Genomic DNA, 16,654 nt, shown 5'->3' with positions numbered 1-16,654 from the left:
AACAGAAGGAAAATAATAAGGGATTTAATACTCATACAAGTTACACAACAGTCTTAATGTTCTGCTATTGAGTCTCTTTTTCCTGACTAAATATATAGCCAGAAGGAGGACCCAGCAACAGGGATGTCAGGGTGGCCCTGCCTCCTGAGGCTCAGTCCACATTGTAAACAGAATGGCTGCACATTTAAAGTTATAGTCCATTACTAAATCATAGACAAATCTAGAAAACATTAAACAAAAATATGAAAAATAATCATTAAAAAATAACAAAAGCACTCCACTTTAGTTAAAAGGACAAGTGTCTAATGTATGTGTATCTGTCTGCCTGTCTGGTTGCTAGGGTTAGGAAGAAACTTTATATAAAACATGTAGAAGGGGAGTCAAAAAAATCAAAATAAAAAATAAAAATACAAAATAAGCATCTAAAAATAAGGAAATTGGTCTTATCAGCCCAATCTGTTGTCCAACGTTATATGCCAGCAACAGCAGCAGGGTAACAACTTTCCTGCACTTGCTTGGGACATGTGTGTGAGGTTTATATCTGTAATGCTAATAACTGATAACTTTGCATGGTGGGTAATGAATGAGAGAAAATGATAAAAAATCAACGTGCATATTGGGAAATCAAAGCCCTGATGTAACTAGGCTACAGCGACTATACCAGGTCAACGTGACAGTGACCACAAGCAAAGCCGAGAGGAAGTGTCAAAAACAAGTGGCTCTATCCGAAGAGGAAAAGGCCACTGTGAAAGGAAAGGAAAGAGACCAATTTTTTTTTGTGTTCCTCAGATTAGTCCTTCCTAAAGTACACTTCTCCCCATGAGGTTCAATTCATTTTAGTAGCAGTTTCTCAGAATAAATACTTTTGCAATGAAAAATCTTACATCCTTGTATCAAATTATTCTAATTTAAGGCCACAGGTGCTGCAGCTGATTATGGTGGCACTGGGTACAAAGCAGAGAGCAATGCAGATGGGCTGCCAGTCCATTGCATGGTTAAAGAAAAATGTTTTAATCAAAAAATGTTAATTCTAGTAAACCATTTCTCTGTCAATTTTTTTCCCCCAAAATATTCCTTTACTGAATTTGGTTCATTCATTTTGTATCATAGTGCTTTTAGCATGTTAAGTTTATTGAGAAATCCACATTGCCCTAACATTAATGTGTATGGTGTGCTGCCAGGTCAGGTCGGACCATGAAATACACAAATGGAAAACATATTTTTAATTAGCATGGCAGATTTTCAAGAGACAGTGATAATCGAGCTTCTCAACATAGTACAATTACATTGAACTGCTGAGGTGTCTACGAGAAAGTATCAGCGGAAAAAAAAACATTTGGAAAAGAAACGCGTGCAAAACTGCACTATGACAGTTACACCATGACAGCACACCTCCACACACCACATAGCCAGTCAAAAACAATATGGTGGTTGCTTTGCACCTCCCTTATTCGCCAGATCTCGCTCCCTTTTTGTTTCCGAAATTAAAAATTAAACTGAAGGAAAGAAGATTTACAACCATAAAAGAAATCCAGGAAAACACCCTAGAGGCACTAGACACGGTAACAAAAGAGGAGTACTGGAATTGTTTCCAACAATGGTAGAAAAGCTGGGACAAGAGTGCTGCAGCTCAACGAGAGTATTTAGAAGGGAATTTCTGTAGGTTTTATATACTAGGGAGCTTTGCCTACACACCAAGGGGTGCGTCTCTGCCGCTCGCATTATGAAGGTGGGGTTGAACGCACGCTAAGGAGATGTGGTCGGATCAGCTGCTGGCTTACTGTTGCTTCGGCCGAGCTGCGTGTTCTGCTCGTCACGCTGCGCGTCGATCATTTAAAAGCCTGTACAGCAGCTGTCCTTTTGTCTCACTGCCTTGTCTCGTGGGAGGTTAAAGTGTATCCAAGAAAATCACGTATCGTCTCCTTCTAAGCCTTCCAAGATTTTTTTATAATAGAGAGATATTCTATATATGTTTTTTTTTTTTATAACAATTCTGGGAATTTTTGTGTCCCCATGCTTATTGGGAATCTCCAGCCACTCCATCAAATACAAATGAAATGTGGACATTACATTTATTGAGGTGCTACAGTATTTACTTGCTTAGCAAATGCTTTTATACAAAGCAACATTTAAAAGAGGTCAACATAATCAAGTAAACGCCAGTGTGGCGTACTGTTGTGAAACGGGACAAGGTTACTTCACAAGCAAAGATCTTTAAATCAAACTGCACACCACAAGACCAACTACTCTTTCATTAGTTGCAAGGACCTACCAAACCATTATCAATTAGTCAGATAGTCACAGAACACAAGAGCCTTCCAGTGCTTCCTAAACATAGTGAAAGACTCAACATGTTGGATGGATATGAGCAGCTCGTCCCTCCTGCTAAGAGCTACACATGAAAAATATCTGGATTGAGGTTTGATGCCACGCAGACATCACTAGATGATGTTCACTTGTAGACCTGAGTGGGCAAGAAGGAGCACTGGAACTCGTGAATGCCTCCATATACACAGATGTAGACCCATTGACTACTCTGAAGTCAAGCATCAGGAATTTGAACTTAATGTGTGTTCTTACAGGGCACCAGAGTAGTGATCTAAAATGAAGAGACATTTGGGCATTTTGGCTGGTCGAATACAAGACGTACGCGTTTTGAATCATCTGCAGCAGCTTCATAGCACATACAGGTACACCTAATAATAGAGTTAGTTTTCAGAATAAATTTCATAATGAGAAACTGTAAAAAGAGCTAGATATTATTCAGATAGAGATACTTACTTTTTTGTAAATTGTGGGGGCAGATGGCAAATTACTGTTACGGAATTTAATCTATTTCCCTGAACATACTGTATACGAGGCACATTTATGACAAATTGTAAAATGAACAAAAACAATTCCTTAAATGTACGTCAGCTATCAAACAAATGTGTTTGTTGGTATATTGCATTTCATTTTTTAAAACTTTCTTTAATTTTTGCCTCTTCATCCCATCATTAGTTATCTCTGTAACCTGGCTATTGTTTTTGTTGCATCAGAAACTGAAGCCTCAGCTACTTTAGACATTTGTTCCAATGTGAGTTGTCTGATGCAATTAGAAATTGTGATGGCATACTGTTTGTAAATGTTTCATTATGTACTCTGTAATTAATCTTCAATGGACTAACAGCCCTCCTGGCATCGGTTTTCACATTGCACCCATTGTTGTCAGGATAAGGATCAGCTCTCTGTGACTTTAAACTTGATAATCAAGGTAGCAAAACAAATACATAGATGAACTTTGAAATTACTGACACAGAGGTACAAAGGATACAATACATGTTTATTACTTTGAAAAATTTTAATTGGATGTTGTCTTACTCACTAAAAGGTTAATCTCACTTGTTAATCTTTACATTCTTACTTGCCCTTATTACCGCTCAGAGAGTTATGAGTTGTGGAAAAAACAGTTGATACTATTGTTAATTAATATAAAATAAAATTCAGACTAACCTTCAGGTAGAGTTTTTCCATCAGGAAACTGTATTGTTTTTGTTAATTTTCTTGCTATTCCAGGTACTGGTGGACATAAACGAAGAGATTCCTTTATGCACATAGTAGTGTATGGTATTTTACTTAGATGCTCCCTTAAAATGAGAAAAAGAAAATGGGGTGAAAAAAAATTATATATATTTATATAAAAAAAAACTGATAAGAGATATGCTGACCCATGAGGTGGTATGGGGCCTCATTTTGGTAGGATTCATTTCACACAGTGTGTACTTTTTGAATAAATTAAGATAACATTAAGATAAGATAACAGCCAGAAAAGGGTGGAGTGCCCTCTCAGGGTTGGGAGCGAGATCCTGCCCCAAGTGGAGGAGTTCAAGTATCTTGGGGTCTTGTTCACGAGTGAGGGAAGAATGGAGCATGAGATCGACAGGCGGATCGGTGCGGCGTCCGCAGTGATGCGGGCTCTGCATCGGTCTGTCGTGGTGAAAAAGGAGCTGAGCCGTAAGGCAAAGCTCTCAATTTACCAGTCGATCTATGTTCCTAACCTCACCTATGATCATGAGCTATGGGTAGTGACCGAAAGAACGAGATCGCGAATACAAGCGGCTGAAATGAGTTTTCTCCGCAGGGTGTCTGGGCTTTCCCTTAAAGATAGGGTGAAAAGCTCAATCATTCGGGAGGGGCTCAGAGTAGAGCCGCTGGTCCTCTGCTTCGAGAGGACTCAGATGAGGTGGCTCGGGCATCTGATTAGGATGCCTCCTGGACGCCTCCCTGGTGAGGTTTTCCGGGCACGTCCATCCGGGAGGAGGCCCAGGGGAAGACCCAGGACACACTGGAGGGATTATGTCTCTCGGCTGGCCTGGGAACGCCTTGGGATTCCCCTGGAAGAGCTAGAAGAAGTGGCCGGGGAGAGGGAAGTCTGGGCATCTCCGCTCAAGCTGCTGCCCCCACGACCCGACCTTGGATAAGCGGAAGAAAATGGATGGATGGATGGATAAGATAACATTATTCTCTCAAGGTTTATAGTAAGCAAAAGTGGCAGCTGTCAAATGGTACTAAAGTAAGACAAAATGGAAGAGGAAGTGAGTTCCTTCTGCACAACGATTATGGTTGTGAATTAAACTGGATATGTTAACAATAAATTGTAATCATTAAAAAGAAGTAGAATCGAACATCTCTTTCTCTTTTACTCATGCTATCAGAAGCCACTTCTAAATCCAAATGGCTATCGTGACACTCCTGCAATCCAATTATAATGTTTACTGGGCCAGCTATATAGGGCACTGCATACTGGTACGGCATACTGGTGAGTACCTAGGAAACCCTAGGTTCTCAAAATGGAGTACTGGCCCACCCATGTTTTAGAACCTGTCTGGTGTTTTCTAGACAACACTAATATGGATGAAATTTGAAAATGCATCTTTTCTTATTTGTTTTTGCCTTCCACCCACAATGAAACAGAATTTTTGATGGCAGAAAATGAAACTGTTTTGAAAATGCTCTCCAGTGGCATGTACAAGTTTGGGCTCCCTTACTTCAAATGTCTGTTACTGTGAAGAGTTAAGTGAGCAGAAGATGGAACTGATCATCAAAAGGCATAAAGTTAAAGATGACACATTTCTTTAATATTTCAGCAAGATTACATTTTATTTCCATCACTCACAGGTACAAAATACCAAAACAATGAAAAGGGCCTGGAGCAAATGTGTGGGCACCCGACATGGTCAATACTTAGTAAGACCCCCTTTGGCACGTATCACAACTTGTAAACACTTTTTGTAGCCAGCTTTCAGATCTTACTTAGGGTATTTTCACCCATTTGTCCTTTCAAAAGTCTTTTAATTCTGCAAGATTCTTGGGCCGTCTTGCATGCACTGCTCTTTTGAGATCTATCCACCGATTTTCAATGATGTTTAGGTCGGGGGACTGTGAGGGTCATGCTAAAACAATCAACTTGTGCCTTTTGAGGTATCCCATTGTAGATTTTGAGGTGTGTTTTGAATCATCATCTTGTTGTAGGACCCATCCTCTTTTTGACTTCAGTTTTTTTAAAAAAGATAGTGTGATGTTTGCTTCCAGACTGAATCCATTCTTCCCTCTACTAATGAGATGTTTCCTTTGCCAGTGGCTACTACACAAGCCCAAAGCCTGATCGATCCATTCCCATGCGTAATAATTGGAGATGTATTATTTCCCTGAAAGCCTTTTTCTCCAAACATACCTTTGCACATTGTGGCCAAAAAGTTCTATTTTCACTTCACCAGTCCACAGGACTTGTTGCCAAATTGCATCAGGCTTGTTTAGATATCATTTGAAAATTTTAGGCACTGGATTTTGTGGCTGGGATGCAGGAAAGGTTTTCTTCTGCTGACTCTACCATGAAGGTCTTATTTGTTCAGGTGTTGCTGCACAGTAGGACAGTGCACCACCACTCCAGAATCTGCTAAATCTTCCCAAATTCCTTTTTTTGCCTTTCTAGCAATCCAATGAACAGTTCTTTCAGAAAGTTTCCTTGGTCTTCCAGACCTCACCTTGACCTCCCGTATTCCTGTTAACTGCCATTTCTTAAGAACATTGAAAAATGAGGCAACAGCTACCTGAAAATGCAATGCTTAAAACACAGGTAACTTCAAGAAAACAAGCACTGCGTTATGTTGCTCATTACTTGAAAAAGTAATCTGACGCACGTTACTTTCAACACATAACACTCAACCCTGATTAGCAGACACCTTTCTACTGTGGACTAATAGAATAAAGATGTACTTTACCAGTCCATGGTTTCTTCCCCTGAAAGTATAACCTGTAATTCTTCTCTGCATTTTTGTTGGTGTTCTGGGTGTAAAGCCAAATTGTACAGGATCCAAGAAATGGCACTAGCTGTGGTATCATGTCCTTCAAACATAAATGTGTCCACCTCTGCCCTAATGTCCTCATCGGAAAGGCCTTTGCCATCTTCATCCTGAAATGAACAAACCATCAGCCGAAGGCCACTTGGCTATCATAGCAAGGAAGCAAAAAACTAAAATTGATCTTGAACTAACTACCTAAAGACACGTTTGAAAATATTTCTGAGCTTCTGTATTAGACATCTGAACAATATCCCTTTGTGTAGCTTTTAAAAATGTTATTTTTTTTAAGGATTTCATTACAGTGAATACATTACATATCAGATGAAATAATTAATTAAAGCAGAAGTGTGTCCAAAAATACTACAGGGGTTCCTTTACACCAACAGCACTACAACTACTTAATGTCTCACTGGGACTGGGACTGAAAAGTCAGAAGTTTTCTTTTTTTTTTAATGTTCTTACTTTTTAGTCATTCTGGTGTGTGTTGCGAACAGTGTGTGCATATGTATTTATTTATTTACTTACTTAAGTATTTATTTATTTAAAGAGCTTCTCTAAAAAACAAATCTTCCCCTGGCGATAAATGCAATTCTATCTGTAATTCCCCTTCTACTCCAGATAGTGTAGTTACCTTTTTCATCAAATTTTTATTGAAACTGTAAAGGTTATTCAACTTTTCATTCTGGAGAAATTTTGTGTTTGTGCACGTTTAAGGATACAGTGAACATTTTGGGGCCATAGGATGTGACTCTGGATAGCGAGAAACGGGACTGTGCTAACTCACTGTTAAGTCCTGTGATGATAATGTATAGGGTGGTCCAGATCTAATTATGCAATTTTCATTATGCTATAACTTATTAAGTTTGTTACATAGAGAATTCACAGCACCTGCCCTGCACATAGAGATTTCACTTAAAATTCTTTTTGTTGCAGATAGATGGCAGCACCTGCCCTGCATTCCAAAATGGTGGGAAGACGGTTGTCAGTCGAACAGTTGCATAATTAGATCTGGACCACCCTGTAAAAGTGTGTGAAAGACTACAGCAGTAGTCAGTCAGTATCCAACCCGCTATATCCTAAGACAGGGTCACGGGGGTCTGCTGGAGCCAATCCCAGCCAGCACATAGCGCAAGGCAGGAACAAATCCCAGGCAGGGCACCAGCCCACCACAGGACACACGCACACACACGGGACAATTTAGGATCGCCAATGCACCTAACCTGCATGTCTTTGGACTGTGGGAGGAAACCGGAGCGCCCGGAGGAAACCCACGCAGACACGGGGAGAACATGCAAACTCCACGCAGGGAGGACCCGGGAAGTGAACCCAGGTCTCCTTACTGTGAGTCAGCAGCGCTACCACTGCGCCACCGTGCCGCCCCTTCTTAATGGCATGGATTTCACAAAATTTTAAAACATTTCTTTGTTGGTTTGCGCCTTGTTAACATGATTGTAGCACACAATTTCTGCATTTTTTAGCTGCACATTCACACTGTGAATCTTCTGTTCTCCCACATCCCAGAGGTGTTCTACTGGATTCTGATTGGGAAGACCACTGAAGAACACTGAACTCTTTGTTGTGTTCATGGAAATAACTTTGAGACACATTTTGTTTTGTGACATGGTGCATTATCACCATTACTAGAAGACTGGCAAATTTCAGGGAAGCACATGGTCAGCAACCATACTCAAATAGGCATGAAGTGTGCCAAGAAAACATTCCCTACGCCATTACACCCCCACTATCGGCCTGGACTACTCACTTAAAACAGGCTAGGTGCATGGATTCATGCCGTTGATGCCAAATGCTCACCCTACCATCTGTGTGCCTCAGCAGAAATTGAAGTTCATCAGGTTAAACTTCTTCAACCGTCTAGTTTTGGAAAGCCTGTGTCCTCTGCAGCCTCAGATTTTGTTTCTGGCTGACATGAGTGAAACCCCATATGGTCTTCTGTTGTTTTTTTGTAGCTCATCCACTGCAACGTTTCAAAATGTTATGCATTCTGAGATGCTTTTTTGTTCACTATAGTTGTACAGAGTTACTGTATGTATACAGTATGTGTGTGTCTATGTGTGCATGCATGAGTGTGATCACTAATTGACTCACATTCTGTCCATTCCTGGCTTTTGCCTGAAGCTACTGGGACAGGCTGTAGTCTTAAACAGGATTACACAGGCTCAAAGAAGAATAGATCAAGCTAGAGCCATCTGAAATGATCCACTTCAATATTCACAATAATATACTTTTCTAAGAAGAATCCTACTTGTATTTGATAGTGTAATTACAAATATTAAAAAAAAATTAAATGTAGTTAAATACAGAAAATTAATTTTTTATGGGAGATATATCCATGTTTACTATAGGTATGGCAAATAATGTGTACAAGAATTATTGTGATGATACAAGAAAATGTTACTTTTTTTTACTAACTTACTGTAGCAGACAGCAGAATATCCAGAAAGTCAAGGTATCGTTTCTGTTGAATTTTAGAAAGTTCTTTCTCATCCTTCAGAACTTTTTTTCTTTCTTTGATCACTTCCTCTACAAATTTGAAGGATGACAAAGTCAACATTTTAAAAAGAACATGAAAGTCTTACCACAGGCCTTGTCATTTTGTAACTTTGTTAGTGTAATTTAAAGTCCTCGGATCTTTTTCCCCCGAAGTGTAATTGACAATTCAGTCTTTCACAAGACCAAAAACATGAGAAATCCGATTATCGTGCTTTCACTTCCCCAAGCCATCATAAGGCTACATATAGGAAAGACCACTTAATCTGGATCTCACTGGTAGACGACTATGGCGGTTGGAATATGCAAGGGTTTGAATTGCCACTAGAAGTACCTGAATAGTATTTGTGGGTCATGATTTTTAAAAGTATTCCTTGGAATTGCATGGTAGCTGGTGACCAGGGCTCATTTAGCAAGAGAAAGAAAGGCCAGAGTGTGGAAGAGCAAGATTTTTTGAGAAAGGTGAACCTGTACAAAGTTAATCATACTTGTGGTTAGCCAATGGGCTACAGCTGTGTAAGTAGGCCTTTTATTCATTAGGTGGCTATTATTTTATACAGTGTTTGTAAATTCATTATTCCTTGCTGTAATTGTTCCTTCTAGATAGGTAGATAGACAGATAGACAGATACAGTAGATGTGAAAAACACAATATGATAGATAGATAGATAGATAGATAGATAGATAGATAGATAGATAGATAGATAGATAGATAGATAGATAGATAGATAGATAGATAGATAGATAGATAGATAGATGGATGAAAGGCACTACAGTCGACCCTTGACATACGACCGGCCTGACATATGAACAACTTGATTTACGACCAAAATTTTTGTTTTGATTTACGACCGACATCTTGCGTTACGACCTGAATGCGGTCACGTGTATCTGCTTGCACGATTGTAAACTGTAAACAAACAGCCGAGAGCGTTCGCAAGTGGCAGTTGGAGCCCAGATACGTGTGCTTACGGATGCAATTTCGGTAATAATTGCTATCAAAATGGCCCCAAAAAAGCTGGAAAAGAAGCAAAGGAAGGAAGAGATGGCAATGAAGGTAAAGAAAGCAATTACAATTGAAACAAAGAAGGAGATTGTGCGGAAATACAAGAGTGGAATTCGTGTGACTGACCTCGCAAATATGTACAGCTTGTCGAAATCCACCATCTCGACAATTTTACAGAGAAAAGATCTATATAAGGAAGCAAGTGTTGCTAAAGGTGTTACTCAGATTAGTAAGTCACGATCAACAGTGTTAGACGAGGTATAAAAGTTATTATTAGTGTGGATAAACGAAAGACAGATGGCAGGTGATAGCCTATCTGAGTCTATAATTTGTGAAAAAGCTAGGGCTATAAATGCAGATCTGTTAAAGGATAAGCCATCAACAAGTGATAGTGGTGAAACATTTTGTGCCAGTAAAGGGTGGTTTCACAATTTTAAAGCAAGAACTGGGATTCATAGCATAGTTAGGCATGGTGAAGCAGCCAGTGCTGATAAAAGGGCTGCCGAAAATTACATACACCACTTTGAAAAAATAATACAGAGAAATGGCTTTTGCTGTCATCAAGTTTTCAACTGTGATGAAACTGGGCTTTTCTGGAAGAAAATGCCCAGGAGAACATACATTACCCAGGACGAAAAGAAAATGCCAGGACACAAGCCTATGAAGGATAGGCTAACCTTATTGTTCTGTGCCAATGTGAGTGGTGACCTCAAGGTAAAGCCTCTCTTGGTTTATCACTCTGAGACCCCTAGAGTGTTCAGAAAGCATACAGTCATGAAGAATAAGCTAGGGGTCATGTGGAGATCTAATGCAAAAGCCTGGGTAACAAGAGTACTTTTTCTTGAGTGGATCAGGGAGGTTTTCTATCCTACTGTTAAGGAATATCTAGAGGACAAAGGCTTACCACTCAAGGTTCTCCTCATCATGGACAATGCTCCTGCTCACCCAAGAGACTTGGAAAAAGAGTTGGCTGAAGAATTCCCATGGCTTACAGTAGATTTCCTCCCACCTAATACAACTCCTCTACTGCAGCCTATGGACCAGCAGGTTATAACAAACTTTAAGAAGCTATACACCAAGGAACTGTTCCAGAAGTGCTTCCAGATGGTCTCAGATACAGATTTAACTCTTACAGAGTTCTGGAAGAAACATTACAACATCCTTTCCTGTGTGGGGTTAATAGAGAAATCCTGGGCCAATGTCACTCTAAGGACACTAAGGTCTGCCTGGAAGAAAGTGTGGCCTAAAATTATAGAGGAGAGAGACTTTGAAGGCTTTGTAGAGGAGCCTGAGCTTGCAACTGACCCTGTGGTTCATGACATTGTCACTATAGCCGAGTCCATAGGCTTGCAGGTAGACAATGGTGATGTTGAGGAACTGGTGGAGGAACACTCAGAGGAATTGTCTACAGAGGAACTTCAGCAACTTCTAGCTGAGCAACAGAGAATGGCAGCTGAGGAGCTTTCTGAAGAGGGGAAGGATCAACAATCAGTGCAGCAAATTTCCTCTTCTGAAATAAAGGACATCCTGAAAAAATGGACAGAGCTACAAACATTTGTAGAGAAGACCCACCCAGACAGAGAAAAAGCTAATCGTTGCATGAACTTGCTTAATGACAATGTCATGTCATACTACAGAACTGTGTTGAAGAAAAGACAGAAACAGACAACTTTAGACCATTTTTTATTTCCAAAAAGGTCAAGACCTAGTGAGCCAGAAGCAGGTCCCAGTGGGCTACAGCCTCTCCCAAGGAGAGAAAGGACATCAGAGAGCCAGAGTCCTGATGTTCTTATGGAAGGGGGCTCTCCTTCCAAACAATAACCACCTTCCATTTCATTCTCCTCCTCCTTCCTTCCTGCAAGCCAAAGATGTCAACTTAAATGGTGAGTACAGTATGAAATTGTTGTTTCTGGTAGGCTAGGCACTTTTTATAACTTTTTGGTTAGTACATTAGAAAAATTATTGGTGTTTTTGGTAAATTATGCACATTATACAACCCTTTTTTATTATGAAAAGGTTAAGTAAGTGTTGCTGTGGGAGGTTCGGAACGCATTATGGGTATTTCCATTATTTCTTATGGGAAAAATTGTCTTGACTTACAACCAACTTGAGTTTCAACCAGCCCTCGCGAACGAATTGAGTTCATAAGTCAAGGGTCCACTGTATATAATAGAGATAGATAGATAGATAGATAGATAGATAGATAGATAGATAGATAGATAGATAGATAGATAGATAGATAGATAGATAGATAGATAGATAGATAGATAGATAGATAGATAGATAGATAGATAGATAGATAGATAGATAGATAGATAGATACTTTATTAATCCCGAGGGGAAATTCACATTCTTATGTTACTACATCCATTTTTTGTTGGCTACTTTGGTCTCTTTTGTCTGTGAGTGTGTTTACATGCATACATACAGAATACAGAATATATATAATACATGCATACAGAAAACTGAGATAAGTGACTATCACAGTTAAATCAGAAATCTGACTTTTTAAAAACCTCCATTTACATGTGTGAGTCCAGTTCAGTGGTTCGTTCTTGGCAAAATGCTCCAATTTTATTAAAGTGCACAAAAAAAAAAAAAAGAGTTAAACATCACCCCTCGACCACAGAGAATCCAAAAACAAGCATGGAGGCCTGCATCACCCCTGCAGTGCGAGGAACATCGCCTTTATAAAGTAACCTAACTACATTACTCATTACTTACAAAAATGTACCTAAACACACTACTGGTCAAAAGTTTCAGAATACCTCAGTTTTCCTCAGAGAAAGCTAATAAGCTTTTAGCTCAACAAATCCACAAGCAAGAAGTTCGCAATGCAATCCCAGTAATCACCAACATGAATGGAGAAGAATTCATTGACCATAAAAATATAATGCACACATTTAGAGATTACTACAAAATCTTATATTCTTCTGAGTTCAAAGAAGACAACACACAATATAATGCATTTCTGGATACATTACAGACACCACAAATAGATGCTTTAAGTGCTGAGGAACTGGATAAACCTCTGACCCTATCAGAATTACTAGATGCTATAAAGTCACTTCAAAGCGGGAAATCAGCAGGTCCTGATGGCTACCCATTAGAATTTTATAAGAAATTCTCCACTCAGCTAGCTCTCCTCTTATTGGCAACATTTACAGAAGCTAGAGACAATCAAATACTACCTCAAACTTTTCGTCAAGCATTAATCACCGTCTTTTCTAAACAAAATAAGGACATGTTACAATGTGCATCATACAGACCAATTTCACTCCTGAATAATAATGTTAAGATACTCTCAAAAATTATAGCTATAAGGATGGAGAAAGTGCTGCTTTCGGTAATATCACAGGATCAAACAGGATTTATTAAAGGCCGACACCTATCTTCCAAACTCCGACGCCTGTTTAATGTAATATATTCACCAGCAAAGTCAAACACCCCAGAGATATTATTATCACTAGATGAAGAAAAAGCATTTGATATGATTGAATGGAACTACCTTTTCACTGCATTGGAGAAATTTGGGTTTGGCCCGAATATGTGTGCATGGATCAAACTACTGTATACCAATCCAGAAGCTTCAGTTTGTATTAACAACATTTGTTCAGACTACTTTAAGCTAGAACGTGGCACCAGACAAGGATGCCCCTTGTCACCACTGCTGTTTGCAATCGCCATTGAACCACTGGCGGTTCACTGTTGAAATTCTTATCAGATAAAGGGGATTATCAGAGAAGACTGGAACAGAAAATTTCTCTATATGCAGATGATATGGTTTTATATATATATCAGACCCAGAAAACACTGTGCCTGCAGTTTTAACAGCACTCACAGAATTTCAAAAGATATCTGGTCTTAAAATTAATCTGAATAAAAGTATACTCTTTCCAGTGAAATCACAAGCATATAAAATTAGATTGGACACCCTACCTTTTACCATAGCAGATCAGTTTAAATACCTAAGAGTAAATATCACAAGTAAACATAAAGCTCTTTATCAACAAAATTTTGCCGTCTGTATGGAAAAAATTACGCAAGACTTGCATAGATGGTCAACCCTTCATCTCACTCTAGCCGGAAGAATTAACGCCGTTAAGATGAATATCCTTCCTAAACTTCTTTTTTTTTATTTCAAAACATTCCAATATAAATCAATAAATCATTTATTAAGCAATTAGATTCAACAATAACCTCATTTATTTGGAACTCAAAACACTCACGTATCTGAAGAGCGACCCTACAGAGACCTCAGGCAGAAGGTGGCATGGCTTACCTAATTTTCAGTTTTATTATTGGGAAGCAAACATACAAGCCATAAAAACCTGGACACAAATAAATGAACATACACAGGCCTGGTCCGCAATAGAAGTAAAATCCTGTAGTACTTCTTTAAACTCCCTGCTCTGCGCTCCAATAAATGCAAGTTATCGCAAATATACTAATAACCCAATTGTGCTTCACTCACTCAGAATATGGAACCAATTTAGAAAGCAATTTAGGTTGTAAAATCTTTTATCTGTGGCACCCCTGCAGGAGAACCATCTCTTTCAACCCTCGCAAACATATCTAGTTTTTAATACCTGGAAAAGATTTGGGATTAAATTGCTCAGAGATCTTTACATAGACAACATCTTTGCATCCTTTGAACAATTATGTTCCAAATTCAACCTCCCAGCTACACATTTCTTTCACGATCTTCAAATTAGAAACTTTGTTAAACAGAAACTGCCCGATTTTCCTCATCTCGTACCCTCCACCATACTGGAAAAAATACTGCTCAATTTCGAGGAATTAGACACCATTTCCGCATTATATAAAATTTTGTTAGAGTCCCTTCCTTTCAAAGATCCAAGAGGACATTGGGAAAAAGATCTCTTAATCAATATATCAGAAAAGGAGTGGAAGGTAGCATTGCAGAGAATTCACTCGAGCTCCATATGCGCAAAGCATAGAATTATTCAACTAAAAATTATATATCAAGCTCATCTGTCTCACTTAAAACTGTCCAAAATGTTTCCAGGGCAAGATCCAACCTGCGAACGCTGCGACCAAGCTCCTGCCTCACTGGGTCACATGTTTTGGGCCTGCACCAAACTAACATCATTTTGGACCAAAATTTTTAAGTGTCTCTCAGACAGCCTTGGTATCACAATCCCTCCTAACCCATTAACAGCTGTGTTCGGTGTTCTTCCAGATGGACTTGAAGTGGAGAAGGACAAGCAAACGGTGATTGCATTCACTACACTCTTGGCACGCAGACTTATTTTGTTAAATTGGAAGAATCCTAATTCTCCTCTGATAAGTCAGTGGGGAACCGATGTTTTATATTATTTGAAATTGGAAAAAATCAAATTCTCAGAGGATCTGTACAGAATTTTTTCAAAACCTGGCAGGATCTAATCAATAATATTTTAGAATAAGAAGAAATAATTATTTCCACATTTCTTTTCCTTCTCCATGTATTTATTTATATTATATATTTTCCCCTTTTTTTTTTGTTTCGTTTGTTTATTTTTGCCCTATTAAAAAGCCCTTAGCAATTCTCCTTTGGCCATGCTCTCCTTCTCAATGGTGGAGTTTGATTTGTCTTCAATTCTTTTTTGTATAAATTGATCTATTTGTATGGAATGATTACAACAGAATTAATAAAAAAATTTAAAAAAAAAAAACTGTAGGTCGAAAAAAGCCAATCTCAGTTTGTATTGTGAAGAGGAGACTCTGTGCTGCAGGTTTGATAGGGCAAGTGGCAGGAAGAAAGCCATTCTTTAAAGGACCTTGAAACACCACCTGAGGGCTACTGCTGACTGGACAAAGCACCTTGTACATACTCAACGTGAGCTCTCAAAGATTTACAGTATGAACACTGGCCACTCAGTCACCCAATTTCACTTATCTATAGCAAATACTGTACAGTAGCTGGATTACAATGAAATCAACACTTCATTTATAGGTTTTTGTTACCAGATTGCACACAGGTACACTCTTCCTCTTGGCTGTGCAACTGATCCTTGTAAAGGAGCAGTGCAACGGTACATTTGCATCTTGCCTTACACTCTGTGCTGCGGAGACATATAATAACAGGTATTTTTACTTCAATATATAAGTATTGTTACTTTAAAAAGTAATCAGTTCTACATAAGGCACATTACTTTTATTGTGTTACCCTCAACGCTGCTTCCAAGATTGTGATGTTGAGTTTAGCCCTGAAACTTCAATTCATCAAAAGACAGATTATTTCAGCCAGGCGAAGCAATAATGCAATCGTCTGAGCATTTGAGTCAGGAAATTTATTTTTGTGGATGCATCCGCCATTTTCCACAAGTGGATGCTATAAGCATGTGTGAAGCAAACATATTCACAGGCTAACTGAGTGCAACAGACATACACAGACTATACACTGCAACCTGATTAAGGGTTTACTTGGCCAAATAACTTTTTTCCACAGAGATATCTATGTGTGGTAACACAGTTTCTCAGAGATCAATAACCTAGTTTCTCTAACCAGAATAAGGGGATTTTTCAATAGTATTCACAAGAACCCAGATTATGTTATTAAAGCACATGGAAACACACTCTGTATTTAGGTTTGGTATCTGCTCACAAATGCCCTCCTGCAGTCCACAATATTTGATTATTTACTCACCAAAGCCAAAATGCAAAATCCTTGGGTGAAAAAGTAGCTTGAAAACCCACCTTTGACAGGTAAAACATGAAGTTATTCACATCACTGTACTGTATGTTAGGTATTTCACCCACACATACATTAGAGGTTTACTTAAAAAGTCAGACCT

At 38.9% G+C, this 16,654-nt stretch overlaps 1 protein-coding gene across 1 annotated transcript in view; it reads right to left on the bottom strand.

Moving 5' to 3' along the window:
- Positions 1-16,654, bottom strand: part of LOC114659583 (cytochrome P450 4A6-like) — a 59,882-nt gene that overhangs the window by 8,473 nt on the left and 34,755 nt on the right. The window contains exons 7-9 of the mRNA XM_028812151.2: positions 8,776-8,882; positions 6,261-6,451; positions 3,493-3,626 (exon numbers count right to left, since the gene is read on the bottom strand). Of these exons, the coding sequence (XP_028667984.1) occupies positions 3,493-3,626; positions 6,261-6,451; positions 8,776-8,882 (432 nt within the window). The remainder of the gene's footprint in view (positions 1-3,492; positions 3,627-6,260; positions 6,452-8,775; positions 8,883-16,654) is intronic.

This window comes from Erpetoichthys calabaricus, chromosome 10 (genome assembly GCF_900747795.2).
Source record: "Erpetoichthys calabaricus chromosome 10, fErpCal1.3, whole genome shotgun sequence".
In the NCBI taxonomy this organism is placed as follows: domain Eukaryota; kingdom Metazoa; phylum Chordata; class Cladistia; order Polypteriformes; family Polypteridae; genus Erpetoichthys; species Erpetoichthys calabaricus.
Note: the sequence above shows the minus strand (reverse complement) of the source record. Positions and strands in the feature narration are given on the sequence as shown.